General features: G+C 33.5%; 3 protein-coding genes across 6 annotated transcripts in view; 2 read left to right on the plus strand and 1 right to left on the minus strand.

The window, feature by feature from the left end:
• Window positions 1-9,247, plus strand: part of LOC117104307 (U2 small nuclear ribonucleoprotein auxiliary factor 35 kDa subunit-related protein 2-like) — a 12,451-nt gene extending 3,204 nt beyond the window's left edge. Inside the window, exons 3-13 of the mRNA XM_033245099.1 lie at window positions 2,084-2,165; window positions 2,244-2,352; window positions 2,678-2,773; window positions 3,498-3,548; window positions 4,236-4,336; window positions 4,793-5,006; window positions 5,487-5,591; window positions 5,807-5,907; window positions 6,394-6,607; window positions 7,088-7,253; window positions 7,553-9,247. Coding sequence (XP_033100990.1) covers window positions 2,084-2,165; window positions 2,244-2,352; window positions 2,678-2,773; window positions 3,498-3,548; window positions 4,236-4,336; window positions 4,793-5,006; window positions 5,487-5,591; window positions 5,807-5,907; window positions 6,394-6,607; window positions 7,088-7,253; window positions 7,553-8,484 — 2,171 coding nt within the window. The 3' untranslated portion in view covers window positions 8,485-9,247. The remainder of the gene's footprint in view (window positions 1-2,083; window positions 2,166-2,243; window positions 2,353-2,677; window positions 2,774-3,497; window positions 3,549-4,235; window positions 4,337-4,792; window positions 5,007-5,486; window positions 5,592-5,806; window positions 5,908-6,393; window positions 6,608-7,087; window positions 7,254-7,552) is intronic.
• A 123-nt stretch (window positions 9,248-9,370) lies between these two features.
• On the minus strand, window positions 9,371-13,155 carry LOC117104304 (AP-1 complex subunit sigma-2). Its single transcript, XM_033245095.1, has 5 exons — window positions 13,006-13,155; window positions 12,399-12,577; window positions 11,521-11,629; window positions 10,988-11,125; window positions 9,371-10,303 (listed from the first exon to the last, which is right to left on the minus strand). Exons 1-5 carry the CDS (start codon window positions 13,006-13,008, stop codon window positions 10,256-10,258), a joined length of 477 nt encoding a protein of 158 aa, XP_033100986.1. The 5' UTR covers window positions 13,009-13,155; the 3' UTR covers window positions 9,371-10,255.
• Window positions 13,156-13,168: 13 nt separating this feature from the next.
• LOC117104303 (dehydrogenase/reductase SDR family member 12-like) lies at window positions 13,169-19,396 on the plus strand (the record flags this gene model as incomplete). 4 transcript variants are annotated; one of them, XM_033245092.1, is given in 8 exon segments in its annotated part: window positions 13,169-13,304; window positions 14,188-14,284; window positions 15,040-15,173; window positions 15,832-15,914; window positions 16,290-16,385; window positions 17,443-17,586; window positions 18,335-18,442; window positions 19,168-19,396. In XM_033245092.1, coding segments are annotated over 7 exon segments (853 nt in total), but the record flags the coding sequence as incomplete, so codon positions are not given.
• Between the last annotated feature and the right edge of the window lie 310 nt (window positions 19,397-19,706).

Here is a 19,706-nt window from a genome sequence, read left to right on the forward strand (position 1 = left end):
ACCCATAGTAGTTTCTAACTTTTTCTTGACACTTTCACCAATTTTCCGTGTCTTACCTTTCACATACTTGTCCCTTTGTAGTCGTTTTTTGTCAACAGGTGATTCACCTATTAGTTCCAAAGACTTATTCAATGTTTGTAGGTCACTCACAGGTGTGAAATTCAGTATCCATAGAAGAACCAGGAACATTCCCATTGCCATCATCTTCACTACTGCTAGTTGAAGTTACAGATGGTAATGGTAACTCACACACTTTTAATTCTGGCTGTTGTTTTGCAAGCTTCTTGCGGCATTGTGTGCAAATCTTCTGTCCTCTTTTAAGATTAAGATTTTGATGGTCTGCAATAAGCTTTTCAGTTACTTCCCTTAAAACCTGATTTATTCTTTTTTTTATGTACTCCAAATGGATCAAAGCAGAAAGTCTGCCTTAATATATAATGAGTCTTGCTTTGTGACATCTTGAAATGACTTCAGAAACTATTCTGAAAAATCCTGATACTGTAGGTCAGTGCTAATCTGGGATTTTCCAATGGGAATACCATGTTCCTATTTTGAAATTCAAAGAAATATCCACCTGCAAAATCCCAAGGAATTTCCACCTGAGAATTTTCAAGTGATGCAAGTTTAATTTTCTCATACCTACATATAAAACTAAGCAGTATGGTGTACTGTTGGTTTTCCTATATAGGTACAATACTGTGTTATTATACGGAAAATGCAATTTCGAATTGACAAGTATACATAATACTTGCTCATTGTTCAGGAACTTTTGGAGCGCCCATCACCAAACTTATAGGGAAGCTTCTTTACATCATTAGGTATCTCTAACATGAATTTCCAAAAAAAAAAAAAGATATATATTTTTTTTATTCAACTTTGAACTTTACAACCTGTCATAACTTTTTTATATTTGAATTGAGGACTTAGCATTTATTAATAAAGTTATAGAGCTACTCAATAGCTTTAAAATGACACCAAAATCAGCTCTGTAGGTGCCGCGCTTTTCGAGATATGGTCGGTTAAACACGCAAGGTATCGCTAATTAGCCAAAAGTTCGTTAGCAGATATCTCGCTAATTAGGAGGCCTAGAGAAAAAATTTTTCATTTCTGATCATTTTTCATGGGTCCCAACAGCATACAAAAATTTGAACAAATTCCGAGAGATTGAGGTTTTTTTTTGGTTGATTTGACATGGAATTACCCATATTTTTTTTAAAATCAAAAGTAAAAACAAGAAACTTGAAAACAATGACAGACAAAACACCCCTTACTGATTTATGACGCAGAAAAATAAACTAACAATACCACATATAGCAAAAAAATAATATAAATAAAGAAAGTATAGCTACAGTATAAGGCCAATATAAAGGAACAAGAAAAATATACATCTGATATAAAAAAAAATATATTACACTGTTTTGAAATTCAAATATATTTTGGTCTAATTAATAATACAATAAAAAATAATTAAATATATAAATAATAAATATATTTCATAGTCTGAAATAACTTTTAAGAATATGATGAAATATTAACATAAAACTTCAAAAACAGTGAAGCTCTGTCCAGATTATCAACATTTTCTAAATTCTTTTTATTAGCTAAGCAAAATATGAATATATTTTAGTCTAATAACATAATAAAACAATTAAATATTTAAATAATAGATTAAGACTAATATAAACATTCTTTCACATTAGTTCAGGTAGAAAGTAAATTTTTAGATCAATGATATTTTTGTAAAATTTTATGCTTTTAAGAGGGCATTTTATAGAATTTAGTTTTTATTTTCACTCATAACACTTTTTCCTTGATGCAAGCAAAATATATTTTTAACCTTAATTGTCTAATTATCTAATGATAAATTCAAACTAATAATTATTTGGTGTTATTTCTCTATGATAACCATATGCCTTGGACTGATTAATAATAAGAAATGCAACCAATCAAAAATTATGAAAATTTTATAGAAATGTAGATGTTGTATTTTTGATGATGTTACAGGTTTTGCGATGTAATCATAGCAAGCAAATGGTACAAAAGGTTATACAAAAAACAAATGTTTTATCTTGTGTTTTAACAGAACAAAATGATACAGACTCTATACCGCACATAAGTGAAGGAGAAGATGATGAACAAGAGACAAGAACAGAAGAGATTGAAAGGAATATTCGGTAGGATAGCTTTAAAGTACATATTTCTGAAATGTATTCGGCTAATTATTTTATGTGCACTTCTACCAGAGAAAAAGCACATCAGGCCTGGCTTGAGAGGGAAAGAGTAGCACAGATATTATTTGAAAGGAAAAAACAGCAAGAGGAAGAATGGAAGAAACAGCAAGAAGAAGCAGAGGTAAGTCAAACTTTGACATAAAATTCAGAAGAGGTGATTTTTGGGGTGAAAGGTCACCAAAATTGTAGACATCAAATAAGCAAAGCAGCACTTCATTAAGTTTTTTGTTGTGCTGCAAATGTTTCCATTCCCTAATAGTAAATCCATTCAGTGGCTTATCTATGGAGTCCCTTGGAGTGCCCCACCCACTTAACCTTTGTTCCCTCATTAGCCCCCCCCCCCCCCCACCTATTAGATATGCCTATTCATTCCAAGTTAATTAATTTTAAGTTATTTGTAAGTCCATTTTTCATTTGTTAATTGTGTGTTTAAAAATCTGTTTCAGAGGAAAATAGAAGAAGAATTGGAGAAGCAAAAGAACATGGAAAAGGAATTTCTGAACAGCAAAAATAAGAAAACAAGCAAGGAAAAATTACTTGAGGTGAAAATAAGGAGAAAGAGACAAGAAGATGATGTTTGCTCAACTTTCCATATCCGCTTAAAATATACTTTGTTTCTAACTTTTTATCTCAATACAATCATTACTTCATTTGATCTTTCAGTAACCTACAGTAGATGTTATATATTCCCCTACAATCCCCAGATTGTGTTGAAATAAAATGTGATATATTATACCTACACAGATAGTGAACTAATATATTATTATTTTAATGTTTTATTTTATATTCATAATAATTGTTATATTTTTTTAATTAGAAATACAGTATTATTTGTATTTAAAATATTGTTCCTTAACTGTGTACTTGAACTGTTCATCAGTATGATTAACTTGAATCTATTTACCTGTATGCAAATGAGATGTGTTCCAGGTGTCCGCAGCTAAATCGTGTATCTTTTATTCTGTGACAAAATATTTGGATTTTTATATAATACTTTAAATTTGTTGTAGCTATACAGTATTAAGTTTGACAATTGCATAAATTAGTTTTTAAAAATAGTCTTTAAAGTATTTTACTGTTTTGTTGTAATTTTAATACAAAATATCGTAATATGTATTTTTATATTTTTTATGTTCATTTATTTAATTATTTTACTTTAAAGCAACAGTAGAACATATTGCCTTAGGTATTTCAAGAGCTATCCCACAATACTTAACATTTCCTTCAGCTACTATGTGAATTTTGTAAATTCTGTATATTTCCCAGGATGCTTTGCATGTTTTAAGTGATGAAGATGACCAAGGTGTTGAAAATACGGTAATTATCCACATGTAATACTCTACACCTCCACCTGTCTCCACAAATAGACCTATTTTGTGATATTCATCATCATCTGCGTGATACAGGATACAACGTTTGTGGGCCTAATGTTTTGGAACAGCAAAATTACAAATTAGTTTTTCATTATTGTATGCTGTTGGGAGAGGTTGTCTGTAATGGTGGATTCAAGTGGGGAGGGGCCCAAGCCAACCTGGGCCCCCTAAACTTTTAAAATTATTTTTAAAAATGGAGAAAACAGAAAATTATATTCAAATTAAAGACAGAGTGCCATTTCCAAGGACCCATAATCATAAATTTTCTTACTCAGGCAAAACTATTGTGGGGCTGAGGTGGCATAGGCCTAGACCCCATATGTGAAAGTATCCTGAGGAACCCCCCCCCCCCTCTCTTATTAAACTCTTATTTTAAATTCCTGGATCTGCCACTGATCTGTCATACATGAGCAATGTAGGTCAACAGCATGCACAATTATTACATCTCGCTCCCCCCACCCCACCAAAAAAGAAAATCAAAAAACAAATACTGTACCACTTGGTCTTTGTTTATGTGCTTTTATGCTCACTGAAATTTTATTGTTTATGCTTTTTTCCAACTTTCTATATACTTTTTTCTGTTATGTGTTTGCTTTGATCTTTTTACCGTATTGTTTGGTGTACTCAATAGGATGCACCCACGCACAACCCAGAAGCACCGAGGTACATCGAGAGGAAACCAGAAGAATGCAAGTTTTATCTGAAAACAGGTGTATGTCGCTTTGGCAATAGGTCAGTTTTGATTTTCAAATCTGTCATTCAAAATCAATTTCACAGATTGTAGTTATGTGATTCTTATCATCTGAATCTCACTTTATAGTTACAGTATTGTCAGTTTAGATTCTGATTTCTATGTTTTCCAAAATCAATTTCAGATTGGAATAATGTAACTTTATCATCTGAATGTTACTATATCGTGAAGAATTAATTTGTATAAATATTTATAATGTGTTAGCATCACTGGTGCATTCCCCCACCTAAGTATTTAAAGATTATAAAAATAAAATGGAGATAAAAATGAAATTTTTAGTCACGTAGAGGTGCCATAATCATAAATTCCTTAACCATGTTGAGGCTGAGCTGTTTAGGCTCTCCATCTGCAAAATTTGCACCCTGCCCCCCACTCCCCCTCCATTTCAAATTCCTGGATCTGCCACTTAGTACTTCGTTTGTTGATGACGTTTGTAGGTGTTCTCGCAACCACGAGTATCCTTTAATCAGTGCAACACTACTGATCAAGGGAATGTTTTACTGTTACGCCATGGAGCAAAGTTATCGAGATGAATACGATGCCGATATCGGATTGGAGTTCGACGAGGCGGAAACCCAGGATGCTTTTTGTGAATTCTATGATGATGCACTGGCTGAGTTCAAGAAAGCTGGCAAAGTTATTCAATTTAAGGTAATAATTATATTGTAAGAATTGGTTTCAGATTCTATTTTTTTCTTTTTTTTTTATGTTGGCCTATGCCTAATTCTACAGTTCTGTGTAAATCATTGCTCTCCCCTTCTATTTTGGTTGATAGAAATGGTTTAAAGCAGCAGGAATGGTTTGCTTTCCCACCTTAAAGTTTGAATCCCTCGCTGTGCATTTCACTTGTGTCCTTGAGAAAGGCACTTTATCTGCATCTCAGAAGTATAAGTTAGTACCTGGTAGGGTTAAAATGCCAAAAACGCTGATTAGCTGCTGCAAACATTATGGAATACTCTCCCTCAGTACATGAACATCATGAATTCCCATTCACAAATAATTGTTTTATTCTATGTTTATTTTCAACCAGTCAACCTATTGTATTCACTGCATATAAAATGTCTTTATTTGTATTTTTGTTGATATATCTAACCATTATTAACATTTTGTAATGATATTCATTTTCACCAGGTATGCAGTAATTGGGAACCTCACCTGAGGGGGAATGTGTATGTTGAGTTTGAGACAGAGGCTGGCTGTAGTAACGCTTTCAGCATGTTTAACGGTCGGAGCAATGTAGGTCAACAGCATGCACAATTATTACATCTCGCTCCCCCCACCCCACCAAAAAAGAAAATCAAAAAACAAATACTGTACCCATATGTCTTTGTTTATGTGCTTTTATTCTCATTGAAATTATATTGTTTGTACTTTTTTCCAACTTTCTATATACTTTTTCTGTTATGTGTTTGCTTTGATCTTTTTACCGTATTGTTTGGCTTACTCAATAGGATGCACCCACGCACAACCCAGAAGCACCGAGGTACATCGAGAGGAAACCAGAAGAATGCAAGTTTTATCTGAAAACAGGTGTATGTCGCTTTGGCAATAGGTCAGTTTAGATTTTCAATTCTGTCATTCAAAATCAATTTCACAGATTGTAGTTATGTGATTCTTATCATCTGAATCTCACTTTATAGTTACAGTATTGTCAGTTTAGATTCTGATTTCTATGTTATCCAAAATCAATTTCAGATTGGAATAATGTAACTTTATCATCTGAATGTTACTATATCGTGAAGAATTGTTTGTATAAATATTTATGTGTTAGCATCACTGGTGCATTCAAGGGGTGGGGCCAGCCGGCCACCCTCCCCCTACCCCCACCTAAGTATCTAAAGATTATAAAAATAAAATGGAGATAAAAATGAAATTTTTAGTCACATAGAGGTGCCATAATCATAAATTCCTTAACCATGTTGAGGCTGAGCTGTTTAGACTCTCCATCTGCAAAATTTGCGCCCTGCCCCCCACTCCCCCTCCATTTCAAATTCCTGGATCTGCCACTTAGTACTTCGTTTGTTGATGATGTTTGTAGGTGTTCTCGCAACCACGAGTATCCTTTAATCAGTGCAACACTACTGATCAAGGGAATGTTTTACTGTTACGCCATGGAGCAAAGTTATCGAGATGAATACGATGCTGATATTGGATTGGAGTTCGACGAAGCGGAAACCCAGGATGCTTTTTGTGAATTCTATGATGATGCACTGGCTGAGTTCAAGAAAGCTGGCAAAGTTATTCAATTTAAGGTAATAATTATATTGTAAGAATTGGTTTCAGATTCTATTTTTTTCTTTTTTTTTTATGTTGGCCTATGCCTAATTCTACAGTTCTGTGTAAATCATTGCTCTCCCCTTCTATTTTGGTTGATAGAAATGGTTTAAAGCAGCAGGAATGGTTTGCTTTCCCACCTTAAAGTTTGAATCCCTCGCTGTGCATTTCACTTGTGTCCTTGAGAAAGGCACTTTATCTGCATCTCAGAAGTATAAGTTAGTACCTGGTAGGGTTAAAATGCCAAATACACTGATTAGCTGCTGCAAACATTATGGAATACTCTCCCTCAGTACATGAACATCATGAATTCCCATTCACAAATAATTGTTTTATTCTATGTTTATTTTCAACCAGTCAACCTATTGTATTCACTGCATATAAAATGTCTTTATTTGTATTTTTGTTGATATATCTAACCATTATTAACATTTTGTAATGATATTCATTTTCACCAGGTATGCAGTAATTGGGAACCTCACCTGAGGGGGAATGTGTATGTTGAGTTTGAGACAGAGGCTGGCTGTAGTAACGCTTTCAGCATGTTTAACGGTCGTTTCTATGCTGGTAGGCAGCTGTCTTGTGAATATTCTCCAGTTACAAATTGGAATGCAGCAATTTGTGGTGAGTATTCAAATTCATGCCAACATTTTGAAAACAAAGAATAGTGGGGCTTTATGATAGATCATGATTAACAAAAAACTTCTTTCTCATTTCATTAAAAAAAAAATAATATGTTCTTTGATCGGATATTGTGGTTCTCTTTTAAATTTCCATAATACAGTATTTTAATTCTAATAAATGGGTTAGTATTTGATGATTGCATTCCGCTTTCTATTAAAAATAATGGTTTTCTTTATTACAGAAATAATATTTTGTTGGTATTTGTGTTGTTGATATATGTGTTTTTTTTTTTTTTGTAGGCTTGTACCACCGAAAAAAGTGCCCAAAAGGAAAGAACTGTAATTTCCTGCATGTGTTCCGTAACCCAACCAATGAGTTTCCTGAAGCAGATGAAATAAACTCACAGATGTGGAGCTCACGGAGAGGAGGGTGGCCTAGTGAGAGATCAAGGCTAGACACTCCCATGCAAAGCGAGAGACGCTTTAGGGATCATTCGAGATGGCGATCCAGAGATGAGAGTTGGGAGAAGCACAGACGACACAGGAGTAGAAGCAGGGAGCGACACAGGACTAGGAGTAGGAGCAGAGAGCGACATAGGAGTAGGGAGCGGCGCAGAAGTAGAAGCAGAGAACGGCGCAGAAGCAGGAGCAGAGAGCGACACAGAAGCAGAAGGAAAAGAAGTAGAGAAAGGTATTCACATAGAAAAGAGAATAGAGAAAGACGCAAAAGTAACTCTCGTAGCAGGAGTAGGAGTTATAGTAGGGAAAGGTCAAGAAGTAGAAGCATGGACAGGGATTGGGATAGAGACAAACATCATTCCAGGAGTAAAAGCCAGGAAAGGGATGGCGAACAAAAGGAAAGGTCCAGAAATCAAAAAGAAAGATGTGGTGACAGTGAAGGTGTTCGGTCTCGGAGTGGCAGCAGAGAAAAATCTTATAATTCGAGAGGTAGAGAAGTAAGAGACGGAGAGAGTAGTACAAAGGAGTGTAAAGAATCACAGGTGGAGATTCTGTGTAGGGACCAAGAAAAACATGATGTGCTTGATAATAATGGAAGAAAGGATCGCAAGAAACGCAAGAAATCCAAGCACAAAAAACATAAGAAAAACAAAAAAACTGATAAAACACTTGAAACTGATAATGCAAGTAGTGATGGTGGCTCTGTGGAAAATTGTGAAAATGAAGTTCATGAGGTTATTAATGGTAACAATTGTGACAGCGAACAATTGTAATGACAATAACAATGGCTAATGATTGATATACACTTCCATACTCTCTATTTATAAACTACCATCTCCTCTGGCTATAAAGTATGATCTTGCTTGCATACCAAAGGTGGGGGAAAAGTGCGGTTGCCAACCATCTTTGGTTAGAAATCTGCTTGTTTTATTTTTTTATGACCCAGCACCAATCATTGGGTAAAGTAATATTATAACTTAAAATAAAATGGTATAAAAGCAGTCCATGAAGGTTTTTGGAAGCACACTGGAAAATCAAAGTACAGGTGTTAAATCAAATAATTTACTTTAGTACTCCGACCCATTTTTATGCCCACCCCTGTTGTAAGCAAACACCAAAATAACTGTCACTGTTGTATCATGGAGGAATTAATTATTTTCCTTCATGGTTGTATAAACGCAGTTCATCAGTTGCCAGTATATTAACCGTAATCCTTTAGGGTAATTTTATAATTTCTTTTATGAGCATCATACTAATAACAAAAATAAAAGACAGAAAATATTTAACTCAGTTTTCGTTCTTATTTTATTGTAGTATGCTTTTCATTGGTGTACAAAGTAACATGCATATAATTATAAATGGAATGAAAATAACATATTGATTTAAAGCTTCATTATGACTTGGGGGAAAAAATTTGTATTTTTGATAGTACTATTCAAAGCACACTCAACAATTATAGTATATTCAAACTTACCATTAATAAGTAATACAGGTAATACTGTACATGAAATGTCATTATGATACAAGAAAAAAAAAGTAAAGAAACTTGTAAAATGGGCTTTAAATATTGTATGTATCGTCACTCACATCACGAACTAACACAATCAAAGTAGATTGTGTTAGTTCGTGAAATCAAAAAAGCGCGTCGAAATACGCGCTGTTGTTGTTAAGGACTTTTGTGTGGTAAAGAATACAAAATTGCTTGACAACCAATATGCGCTCGTTTTGACGCGCTACTGTGATTTCACAAACTAACACAATCTACTTTGATTGTGTTAGTTGATGTGAGCGACGGTATGTACATCAGGAGTCCCAAATTCTGTGACATCTGGTTAATGAGCTTCCTTAACATATTTATTTTTATTTTGCTGCACATGGCAATACCCATAGGCACTGACGTGCATGAGACCATTGATAATAAGGTAGTGAAAACTTGCAAATATTATGAAATTGCAGGATATGGGTTATTTTCCGGGAGACATGGGACCCCTGGTACATTATAGACACCTGCGTCACAGCACAGTGGTTCCAAATTCAAAGATTCATGGAAGACTTGGAACCCCTGTACTACAACACATGCTACATCACACCTTTGCCATCTCATCTGTATACCAATTAGATCTCAATCTAGCAGGGAAATTTGACAATGTTTTAAAACTGCAACATCAGCCTTTTAGCAAAGCATGATCTTTACTTATAATCTACTTTATCAATCATAAAGCTAAATAAGTTATAAGAGATTTCTGAATACAATACAGTAATATTCAAGATTATGTCATCAAAGAGTAAAGCCAGGAACTCAATGTGTCGTAAAATGAATCCAGCTACGTAACACGATCTGCTGATTGCGGCAGTCTGAACGATCGTCATTAAAAACGATCCGTAGCACATATGCCATGGTGTTGCGTTCTCCATAAAAATCACATCGACCGCGAGGCGAGCTGAGTGCCTGGCTTTAAGGGATCAGTTGGCCAAGGTTCAAGGGTCACATTAAGTTGGTATGGATAAAACATATAGGATGGTAATAACTTCTTGAAGCAGAATTTATGTGAGGCCTAGCTCTTCCAGTACACTACGATTCACCTCAGCTTCCTGTTGAAGAAAAAGAAAAATAGGCATTACATTTCTGTTTAAAATGTATCAAAACCTTATTAACTTTCACTTCAAAGCCTGCTGCACATGAGAGTAAACAGCTTCCACTGTTTACTTTCATGTGTTTTGGAATTTGGTAATTTTTTGATCTCATAAAACTACTAAATAATATCTCTTGTGTTGTGATATTTTTTTAGGTGAAAATCCAACAGTGTGTGGTGGACACTCTGTTAGCTGATCAAAAGAAAGAAATTAACCATTGAGATTTTGTAGCATGTTTTCGTAATTTGCCAATTCAATTAGCGAGGTCAAAATTTGCAAAGTATTATTCATGATCAATAAGTTTGACACATCAGTATTCCAGTATTCTGGCAAAAATAAATTCTCCATTAAATGCACTTCTTCAACTTGAGACATTGCTAGGGTTTAATACAGTTGAACTTGCCCAAGTCAAATCCAAAATGGCATTAAAAATTAGTTTGACAATAAAATTTTACTTACAGATCAATTTAGCATGTTAAATAAATTTGACTTATAAATTAATCAAGTTAGGCAAAAGTTGACTTAGGCAAGTTTTAACTGTATTATGATTCCCTTGCATAAACTCAAAATTTATATCCTTAAAAGCAAGTTGTCCAATATTGGTAATGTATGCTTAGTATTTAAATATTTTACTGTACATACCTCTTGTAACAAGTCTTGTGCCTGTATTGCTTTAAGCACATTTTTCTTACTGGTTTCTTGCACTTCACCTCCTAACATTAATTCATCCAGCATAAAGTAAGCTTTCTCAAAGTTGAAAATTATGTCCAATTCACAAACCTATTGAGGTAAGTATAATGCATTAATAATAAAACATAAAAATAGAGTAGTCATATTTATGTTGGTATCAATTATTAAATATGCTTTAAAATGGTCAGTAAAACATTTTGGAGTTTTTTCCTTTTTATTTCTACACATCAAAAAGAAAGATGTTAATGAACATTGAAAAATTCTGTATAATATGTTTTCTTGGTGGATTATAATTGGATTTTCAAAGATAACTCTACTGATGTATTGATAGTGATTCACCATCAGCAATAGTTGAATCTGCTGTAGAATAAAAACAGTATCATAAATGCACAATTTATGTTGCATTATTATTTTCATTTTCTTTAGTTTTGTTTATATTTGCAGCAAAGGAAATATTTCAAAAAAGTAAAAGGAAAATTACTCACACTTCCAAAATATTTATCTAGAAGTTCAACATATCTATGAATGATTTCTAGAGTCAGGAGTTCATTATCAGTTTCATTGATTGCGCAGCAAAAGTACAAGCTAGCATATCTGAAAAAAAAGTGATTACAGATATTATAACAATGATGTACATTTGTTGTGCTTTATTTATCCATACTGCTCATGGCATATTTACTGTGGCTTTGCTACAAGGAACAAATCCTGTCACAGGATTTGAACACTGGACCTTGGGATTTGAAAGCAAGCATCTTGTGCCACACCTCCACTGAGGGTATGGTACATTACATTGTAATTGAGCTTTACAAAAAAGGGTGATGCAGCAAAGGAACACTGCAGATAGAGGAATTTGAAAAGTACATTTCTCAGATTAAGATTGTAGACAATGTCTTGTTTGATACATGGAACTGAAGAATGGCAGAGTGGTGTGACGAAAAACTCAAGAATGGTTAATGAGATACAGATTTTTGAACATTTAAAAGCTGGGAGAAAAGGGGTGTAACCACCTTTTTTTCCTCAGCTTTAAAAAGACATTCCTGGCTTTAAAAGACATTTATCATTACTAAAAGTTTTAACTTCATATTTATATGCTGAAATTATGTTTAGCCAAAGAGGATAAAACTATATTATAATTAAATTATACAGTAACTTATATTTATAAGAGAATATGACTTTTGTAACAAAAAAAAAGAAAAGAATAAAATATATAACATTGAATGAAACATGATGGGAAATATTCATCTGGTTTGTATATATTGAATGACAGTTAACAAAAAATGACATTGTGTTCTTTCCAAAAGAAACAGTTTTTAGCATATTCTGAATAATTCGTATTAGGACTATTTTTTAACTGAAAATTCACCTTTTATAAACAATTTTTAGATCCCTCCATTCCAAGAAATTACACATTTTGGGCTTTCTAGATAAGACAGTTGTGATTAGTTCCCTCGAGATCTTCTTCTTAACCTTATCAGGATGAGCCTGGTACCATTTCTGTAGCCGCAGCTTGCCCTGACGACTAAACAGTAACATGAATTGCATCTAAAAATACCAAAAAAAATATCGTTAGTTACTACACTCTCACACTGATGAGAACTTTGCAATATGATTTTATGAAACCCTTTTGCTAGCAACCGAATTTTAGCTTTAATAATAATATGGCTTTGTTTTTAATTTTTGAGAACTAGAAATGAACAAAGGCACCGAGATTTTAAAAAGTTCGTTTGAGGAAGATAAAATATATTTAGACCTAGACCAAGCCTTTCTTTAGGTTACTGTACTGTCTGTAGACTGTAGACAATGATTTTGATATAGCTGAGGCCGCCTAGCCAGAGCAGGTTGGCAGACCTTCTTGCCCGATGATGCTGCCATCCTACCCTACTATACTACTACTAGGCCTAGACTAGATGAGTATGAAAGACATATAGGCCTAGTATCAAGGCAAATGATGTATTATAGAAAAGGCTTACCATCTTGAAGTTATTGTGTGTATTATTATAGAGAAAAAGATTAGTTTACACTCTCTTCCTGCTCTTCTGACGTCAGCAAAGAAGATTTACAGATTTGCGTTGAAGTATCGATCATCGAAATTCTTATTGAACTCTCAACTTTCAACCCAAATAGGGGCGTGACTAATTTATAGTTCAAATGTCAGCTGTTACATAAACCAAAACAAGTGCACATGATTTCGTCAAGATGCAAAAGGGGTTCTTAGAAAAACTAATATTATATTGTCATGCTTTATAAACATTAGGAGAGTGTCGTAATAGTGAGTTGAATATATCTGGCCTAAAAATATATTTTTGACGACGCAAATCCTATTACTACTGCTGATTGAGGTGGAGCGCTAGCTCCTCACTCAGTCAGTCAATCAAGCAAGGCCTCAGGAGTAATTTTATTCTAGGCCTAGCTAGCCTGCCTATCGTTGTACACTATTTACTAGCTAGGGCTTAGCTCCTGGTATAGAGGCCTAGTTTAAGGTAGGCCTGACAACCTCTATTTAAGTTAACTAGGCCTAGTTCAATACCAAGAATCTCGTTTAATTGTGTTTTCATTTTTCATCTCATATTCATTGATTCTCAGTTTTTTTTATATATTTTTTTTAAATTCATATATGTACTAGATTGTTAATTTTGATAAAAGTCTAAAAGATTTTTTGAATTTAGAGCATCCATATTATTTGAACTTACTTTATAATACAAGGAGGGAGGGAGTATAATTCCTCAAATTATGTTGATATAAATTTTTTTTAACTTTTCGAATGATTTTATAAAAGTAAACCAGGGAGATAAAACCACTGGACCTTGTACTACCATAGTCATACGACCTCAGAAATTAATCGTATCAACTGTTGATTTAAAATTATATAATTCCAAGACATTATATAAATATATATTTACATGAATTATTGATTATATTAAACATATATTCACACAAGATCTTGAAAAGCACTAAAAAGTTGAATTAATACAGATTAATTGTGTTTGCAGGGACTGTTTTTAGCTGTTTACGTTGAGTACTCGAAAGGGTTCCTCACTTGGGATGCATGTACTGTTACCTCTTAATTAAGATCTGTACATTTACATTACACATTCTACAATACAGGACTATTTGCAAAAAATATACGGATTTATTAACATTTTTCTTGACAGTTTTTACTGAACCAATTGGAAATAGAACTTGAAGTACGATGGGGTCTTTCTACAGAAATGCTGTATTTATTACCAAAGGAATTAAAGAATTTACCAAGCAAGTACACAATCTTTTATTGTAATGTTTATACTCTATTTAGTAGTGGTGTATATAAAATTTTAAAATAAATTGAAAGGTAAATTGAAAACATAGATGTTCATTTCCCACTCTAGAAAGAATTGGTATTCTTTGAAAGGAATTAAAGAATTTACCAAGCAAGTATACAATCTTTTATATATTGTAATGTTTATACTCTCTATTTAGTAGTGGTGTATATATAAATTTTAAAATAAATTGAAAGGTAAATTGAAAACATAGATGTTCATTTCCCACTCTAGAAAGAATTGGTATTCTTTGAAAAGTCTTATTTTCTGTCAGGTTCTGTATCTATCTATTTTAAATTTTCAGTTTTTGTGATAGTATAAAATAATTCTAGCTCTTTCAGGTGCCAGTTTTCATAAATATATTATGTTTTATATATTATGTTTTATGTTATATATTGTTTAGCCTTTTCACACATACTCTCAGTTATTGTTTAGTTGTCAACCAAGTCTCACTCACCAAAACATTACTGTTTTGGGATTTCTACAGATATTATTCTCCTGAAGACATTCGAGCAACTCAATCGAAACATCGAGATATTCTCAACCAACAACAACAGTTCTTTTCAGAACTGTCTATGTGGTACCGCAAGCATTAATATTATATTATTACTTCGCCATGCAAACCTTCAAACAATATTTTATATTATGTTTAACATCACACTTAACATCATTGAAACTATATAATTTTGTGTATGTTCATTTGATCAGAGGTGGATACAACAAATCTGAAAAATCTTTTGACCTAAAGGCCCTTGATGTTGATTTGTCGGAAAAGGTTTTTATGGTAACCGGAGCAAACAGTGGGATTGGAAAATCTGCAGCTGAAACTTTAGCACAAAAGGGTTAGTGATGCATCCTATGTAATACTAATAATATTATATCAGTATTATATTAATGATAATGATAAAAATGACAAATGTGATAATAATGGTAATATTAATTGATAAAGATATTTATTTACAAACCTGATTAATTTGTTCAATAATAATAATAATAATTATAGTACAATATATAAGAGCATTATTGTTAATAAGAAATAAGTGGTGGTGGGGTTGTCAGGGTCGAGGTTTTAATCCCTATCTGTACATTTCACTTGGAGGAAGGCGCTTTATCTGCATTGGGTACCTGGTGGTGTCGTCTGCCCCTGCGCTGATTACCAGTGGCATTTGGACCCAATGACCAGGAAAAGAAGCTCTTTGTATCTGCAAAGAAAAGACACTATATAAATGATAAGAATAATAAAAAAAAGTGTTTGGAAAAAATGCTTTTCCAAATGTCTTAGGTTCGACAGGTCTATGATTGGCTCCTGATCAATCTCATTAGCTTGAACTAAAACATAACATCACTCTGGAGTACTATAGCCATCCAGGTGTAATCATGGCAAACAGCTTGTTTTATTATTTTAATAAATAAAATTTTAAAAAATAAAAATTATTGTATTCAATGTAAACAACTTTATACATTTAGCCTTCTTCTAAGCTTTAAGGTTGTTTTTCCCAGGTGGTACTGTACACATGGTTTGCCGAAATCTGGAGCGAGGCGAGGAAGCCAAAAATAACATCATTCAAAAAACAGGAAATCAGGTGCCTCAGACTGTGTTAAATTTTTTGTTATTCACTATTGGAACTAGTGCCAAGGAATGCCAGTAGCAAACTTAATCACTGTCCTACTGGCAATCCCATTCCACAAGACAAACAGACAGAAAAGATGCTTTACCTAAAATAAGTCCCATAGTGAGGCTTAGGGAGTCAATTATTTTCAGTCGTGAGAAAATTTCTGTAACATTGACATAAGACACTGGGATTGGAAGGCAAACATATTAATGTGTCCACACTACTGCCCATTTGACCCCCAAAAGAGGCTGCTGTAGTCTGAGCCTGAATTCTCTTTTCTGTACTTCTGTACTAGCTGAACTAGGTCAAATGAACTAACTTTACTTTTTTTTTTTTTTTCTTCAGGACATCCATCTCCACATCCTGGATATGTCAAAACCAAATAATGTTTTTGAATTTGCAAAAAGCTTCCAAGAAAACCAGCCATTGTTAGATGTTCTAGTAAGTTGTATTGTTGTATTCTTATTTATTTATTTTCTTTAAATCAAACAGTAAAATAAGTAGCTCGGAAATTTATAGTAAGCCACAGAGGTATTAAATTTATTAGTAAATATGCGGATCAAATATTAATTGATCCAATCCCCAGATCCTGGATTGAATTCCAGCATACCTGGTTATAGCTTTAGAGACTTAACTTAGAAAGTGTTGCGCTATAAATACCTGATTATAGCTTTGGAGATTTAACTTTGAAATATCACACTATAAACACTTCACAAATTCATTGACTGGGGATTTGCATAAATATTGATTCTGTAAGTTTATCTACAAGTTGAATGAAGGCATCACTGATTTCGTATGCAGTGTGCATGATTGGCCATCATGCCTACTAAGGAACTACCAACTACAGTCACCAAAGAAAAAAATATTATTGCTGTTCCTTCAAATATAAATAAAAGAGTTGTGATCTCAAAATAAATGTAAAGTATAATAATAATAATAATAATAATAATAAGATTTATAAAGCGCACAAATCCACTGCAGTAGTGCTCAAGGCACTAAAAGTATATTTAGAGCTGAGATATATATGTCATTAAACAGAGTAAATACAGTAAATTAATAGAAAATATTGCAAAGATTTATTATTTAAACTGGGTAACCCGTTTCATAGAAAGTCTCAGTTTTCACATAGGGCTCCTATGCTTTGCAAACTCATAGGATATCAAAATTAGAATAAACAAAAAAGGATAATTGCTATAGAATGTGTCTATATAGAGAATAAACATATTGGTTATCCAATTGAACTTAAAGCCAGACTCTGTAGGAAAATATAAAAACAATATTAAAAAATCTATCTCATTAACTGTTTCCCAGTTTTTAGTCAAGATCCTTTTTATTTCTTTGAAAAAAATCAATTATACAACATATCAAAAATTTGTTTTCCTCTGAAGTCTGGCTAACCTAGGTGGAAAAAGCGTAGCAGAGAAAAGATGTGGCTAGGAGAGCAAAGGTACATTGCATTTTTATTTAGATTTTTTTAACTTTTTCTATTTATTTATAGGTGAATAATGCAGGTTGCATGATCAATACAAGAGAAAAACAAGAAGATGGACTTGAAAAGAATTTTGCTACCAACACTCTTGGAACTTACATCCTAACAACTGAATTGATTCCTCTGCTTAGTAAATCAAGTCAAGGCAGAGTGGTAAGCTTCTAGAGAAGTGCAGCTCCAGGAAGGCTTTTGTATTTCACAATGTTGTTCTTTATAATATTGGTTTAGTTTGGATTTCAGTGTAAAAAACACCAAGTATAACCCACAAAATTCTGAAGACTTATTTGAATGCGTGACTGATAACAATGTGTTTGAGTGGACTATGGGAGTGCAGTGCCAATTAGGAGGTGAAGGCCTGAGTTTGGGAAGGGTATAGACCAATTTATCACACACTCATCAAAAACACATTTAGAATATTAAAAAAAAAAGTTCTATGGATAATACACTAAATTACACTAAATGGTCTTGTTTTAAACATGACATTTGCCCTATATAAACATCTGCTGCTTATTTATATAAACAAGTTCCTATAGAGCATTTTCGCGAAATTTGAAATGAAATTTTCCGATAACAACAACCACTGGGGGACTTCTAGAAGCCTACACACTTCGCTACATAGTCTAGTGTGGATGTGACACTCTATCTGACACTAGCCAGCTGCTTAGGCTAGGCTTAGGCCGCTGGAAGTCCCCCAGTAAATTGTGAGACAGTGGCGGCGCCACTAATAAACCAATAAAATCATAATCATGCATAGGTTTTGCAAAATGCATGTTTCATAAAAAAAATTACTTTGAAATGCAGGCCCATTCTTCATATGCGAGAAGGTTGGTAACCACTCTATGTGGTGAGATGAATAGCATTCTCATGATTACTATTATTATTAATTTTTATTTTTGTGCAGATAACTGTATCATCAGGTGGTATGTACACAACAAAACTAAACATTGAGGATTTCAACAGTGATAAAATGAGCAAGTTTGATGGTACTTTTGTTTATGCTCAAAATAAGGTAGATAGCACACAGTCTGTCAGCATTCCATTAAAGAAAATATATACTGTATTTAAATAAATGATGTACATCATAATTGTCGACAATGATGGTGATGATGATGCTCGTGGTGATGATTATATGATGTATTTCAGCTAAGGGCTGAAATGCAAGTTACCATACTGCACCGTCTTATGAATGAGATATTTTAGCCGTTGGTCCTGTGTGCATTATGGCCCATATGCACGTTAAAGAATGCAATACGCTCTTCGAAAAAAAGCAGGGGATTGTCTCACTGTTTACTGCCCAACGAACATCCTGAAGGACCCCACTGGAAATCAGTTGTTATGGAAACTAGATGTAAATGACTTTCTCGATGACAGTTCTGTCATTTAAGTAAATTTATTTTTATTCTTTCTTTTGCCGGGGTTTCAACAACAACCCTGATATTTGGCTCAACACCACAACGTCTCTTCTGACGTGATCTAAAACACATCAAAACGAATGCTGGCCTCTATAATTTAACAATTTTAACTTGCTATCTCAACAACATCAGTCTTCTACAGGCTTTCATGATTATCTTTGGTATTACACTAAATAAATCCCTCCATGGACCTATTAATTAGGTCCATGATCCATCCACCCATTCTACTTCCTTCCAAAGTTAATATTATTGTTATCAGTTTTAAAAAATTATTCTACTTCATTTCAAAATTAATATTATTTTATTACCCACCCATCCTCAGCGTCAACAAGTTGTGATGACAAGCCAATGGGCAAAACAACATTCAAATGTGCTGTTTTCCGCTATGCACCCCGGTTGGGCAGACACCCCCGCTGTGAGGACATCAATGCCGGGATTCTACAATACATTCAAGGAGAAACTACGATCTCCAGAGCAGGGAGCAGACACCATTGTCTGGCTTGCGATCGCAGATGAACCCACAAAGCTAGACAATGGCCAGTTTTTCTTAGGTAAGTCACCGATGGAAAGTCATGACCTGAGAACAATGGTAAAATGTAGCATAGAATCAACCATCCGATAAAAGTATTCAATAGTTCCTACTTATATTTCTGTGTATAGATAACTTAAAATTGTGTATGACATATTAAGTTATTTAACAAATAAGTCTATTTGGCGTGTACCACAACTAATCCTATTTATAGAATTAGAGAAGGTGGGCAGGACTTTACAGACCAACAAATTGAATTGAAAATGAGCCTTTGAATTTTGTAATTTGAATACTATAATAATAATAATAATAATAATAACGTATTCTAGTAG

This window comes from Anneissia japonica, unplaced genomic scaffold (genome assembly GCF_011630105.1).
Source record: "Anneissia japonica isolate Jap-2015-1 unplaced genomic scaffold, ASM1163010v1 scaffold16607_len328336_cov185, whole genome shotgun sequence".
NCBI classification, from domain to species: Eukaryota; Metazoa; Echinodermata; class Crinoidea; order Comatulida; family Comatulidae; genus Anneissia; species Anneissia japonica.

Coding starts and splice junctions, on each gene's coding strand:
- LOC117104304 (XM_033245095.1), bottom strand. Junction 11,126..11,520: donor TAGATAAATATTTTGGAAGT/GTGAGTAATTTT, acceptor TTACCTCAATAG/GTTTGTGAATTGGACATAAT. Junction 10,304..10,987: donor CACAAGACTTGTTACAAGAG/GTATGTACAGTA, acceptor TTTCTTCAACAG/GAAGCTGAGGTGAATCGTAG.